The sequence below is a fragment of the Propithecus coquereli genome, unplaced genomic scaffold (assembly GCF_000956105.1).
Source record: "Propithecus coquereli isolate 6110/MARCELLA unplaced genomic scaffold, Pcoq_1.0 Scaffold178, whole genome shotgun sequence".
NCBI lineage: Eukaryota > Metazoa > Chordata > Mammalia > Primates > Indriidae > Propithecus > Propithecus coquereli.
In genome coordinates this window covers 4,325,002-4,327,139 of record NW_012142523.1, presented here as the reverse complement: position 1 = coordinate 4,327,139, position 2,138 = coordinate 4,325,002, and the positions used below count along the sequence as shown (strand labels likewise).

Here is a 2,138-nt window from a genome sequence, read left to right as displayed (position 1 = left end):
ACGCTTGGCTCTACTGTATTTTCTTTCCTAACCCATATTTGCATGTGCATTTCTGTGACTTACTATCATCACGTACACCAATATTCCAACATCAGTTCAAAAACAGATTCTTTTCAACTCTGCTCTCCCCAGGTCCTCCAGCCCTTATCAGATATATGAGATAGATGGTTTCAAACTTTCCAAGGTTGGGGGCAATGATGCAGGACCAACTCTGCATGCTCTTCATCCCTACCCCCACCTGGGGCAACCCATCAGGGTCCCTTATAGGGTTTGAAAGTCCCCTCTCAGAACCACTGCCCTAAATGACTACAGCCAGCATTCTGACAGACCTATTCTCAGTAGTTCCCGTCCTCAGGCAAATTTCTGCCTGTAAGGCATAGTTGTTTTCTGTCCTAGGAATATTGTCCTTTTTGAACTTTGTGTTATTAGCCTTAGATATTATAAAATTGTCAGTTCCTGGACTACTGTGAGTCTGTTTTCTATGTGGAAGAAAATTTCTAACTATAGTTAGAAGAAATGTCTCTTAGCTTGAATCCTACTTTTGCTGCTTCTTTCCTGCTCTTCCCCTAACCTAACTTGTACGTGCTCTACACATCTGTGAGAGCTGCTGGTGCTTACAGCTGGCCAAAACAATACTAATTTTGGCGGGGGGCAGGGGGGAGGAAGGAAAGAAGGAAGATCTTATGTCCCAGGCTTATAAAATAGAATCTGGTCTTCAGATGAAGGATAACTTGGTTAGGTTCTCTGTGCTAACTTTAACATTTGAACTCATTAAATAAGAAAAAGATGACTGCTCTCTGCTAAGCATTTGAAGTTTCTTTTCTTTTTCTTTTTTACTTTTGAGTAGTAATTTAAACTAAACTTTCCTACCAAATCCCACCCTTTCCTAGCCAAAATGCATTTTGTGCCAAAAAAAATTTAAGACCCCTTTTACTGGGGAGGGGATTCCATTTCAATAATAGGATTCTACTTTTGCCCTACCCAGTGATACAGTCTGAGCTGCAAATGAGGACCATTTAATGCTTCATTTGATCTTAATTAATTTCAGTGGGGCCTGTTTTAAATGGGCCATCCCCTACCATCTTCTGAGCATGTTATTTAGCTCAGCAGGAATGAAGTAGCTCTTTTAACTCACCAGGGTGTGATGACCTCAGTGAGAGGAGCATTGTTAGCACTCTGTAAAAAGCTATTTTTGAACCATGTTATTTAGAAGTCATTGCTGTTCTTTGTTGCAAAAGAAGTTTTGCAAGAAAATGGCCTTTGTTCCCAATGAGTTCATCTGTAGTGGTTGGTAGGGCATGTATTTTCAGTGGTATGCCACACCAGGAGCAACCTGGTATTTTTTAGGGAGGGTTGCCCCTGGGGATATGGGGCAGGAATGAGCATTGTTGAGAGAAAGTTGGAAGAAGCTCTAACTTATAGCTGAGTCAGCAGACGCCACTCTTTCTTTTAGCAGATGGTTTGGTTTCCCTGCAGACTTTGGGGTGAAATCTTGAAAACTAAGGCCTTATCAAGATTTAGAAGAGATTTGTTATTGGCAGGCTATGTGGCTATCTTCTTTGTGTGTAGGTGTGTGTTTTCATGATTTTTGTAACTGCCCTTCTATAGGAGAAACCTACACCTACGACTGGCAGCTGATTACTCATCCTAAAGACTACAGTGGAGAAATGGAAGGGAAATATTCCCAGATCCTCAAACTATCCAAGGTGAATTTGCCTCCTTTTACTTGTAGGAAGTGGATTATTTTCTAAGATGAATAATATAGAATTTTCTGTCCACATTTAAGTTGGGAACAGTCTTTCAGAAATGAATCCTCCAAAAGTCTGCCTGGCTGACATCCAGTATTTGTTAGTGTATGATTCTCAAATTTTCATTTATGGTAGGAAGACTGTACCAGCATGGTAGTGATAGCCGAAAATATACACTAAACAGCTTTTAAGGGTAACATAAGGATTTTAGCATTTGGGAGCTGAGCTGGGTTATTTGTGGCCACATGCCTTTGTACCTTGGCTCAGTCCTTATGGGATTCAGTGTAGTTATTAACAGCCATAAAAATGTTGTATTCTTTGACCCAGCAATCTCATTCATTCATCCATTCATTGAACAACTATTCACTGTACACTGGTTATGTGGCAGGC

At 40.6% G+C, this 2,138-nt stretch overlaps 1 protein-coding gene across 1 annotated transcript in view; it reads left to right on the top strand.

The window, feature by feature from the left end:
- The window catches only part of KIAA0319L (KIAA0319-like ortholog), a 107,678-nt gene that overhangs the window by 65,690 nt on the left and 39,850 nt on the right, over positions 1-2,138 (top strand). Inside the window, exon 6 of the mRNA XM_012642215.1 lies at positions 1,609-1,706. Coding sequence (XP_012497669.1) covers positions 1,609-1,706 — 98 coding nt within the window. The remainder of the gene's footprint in view (positions 1-1,608; positions 1,707-2,138) is intronic.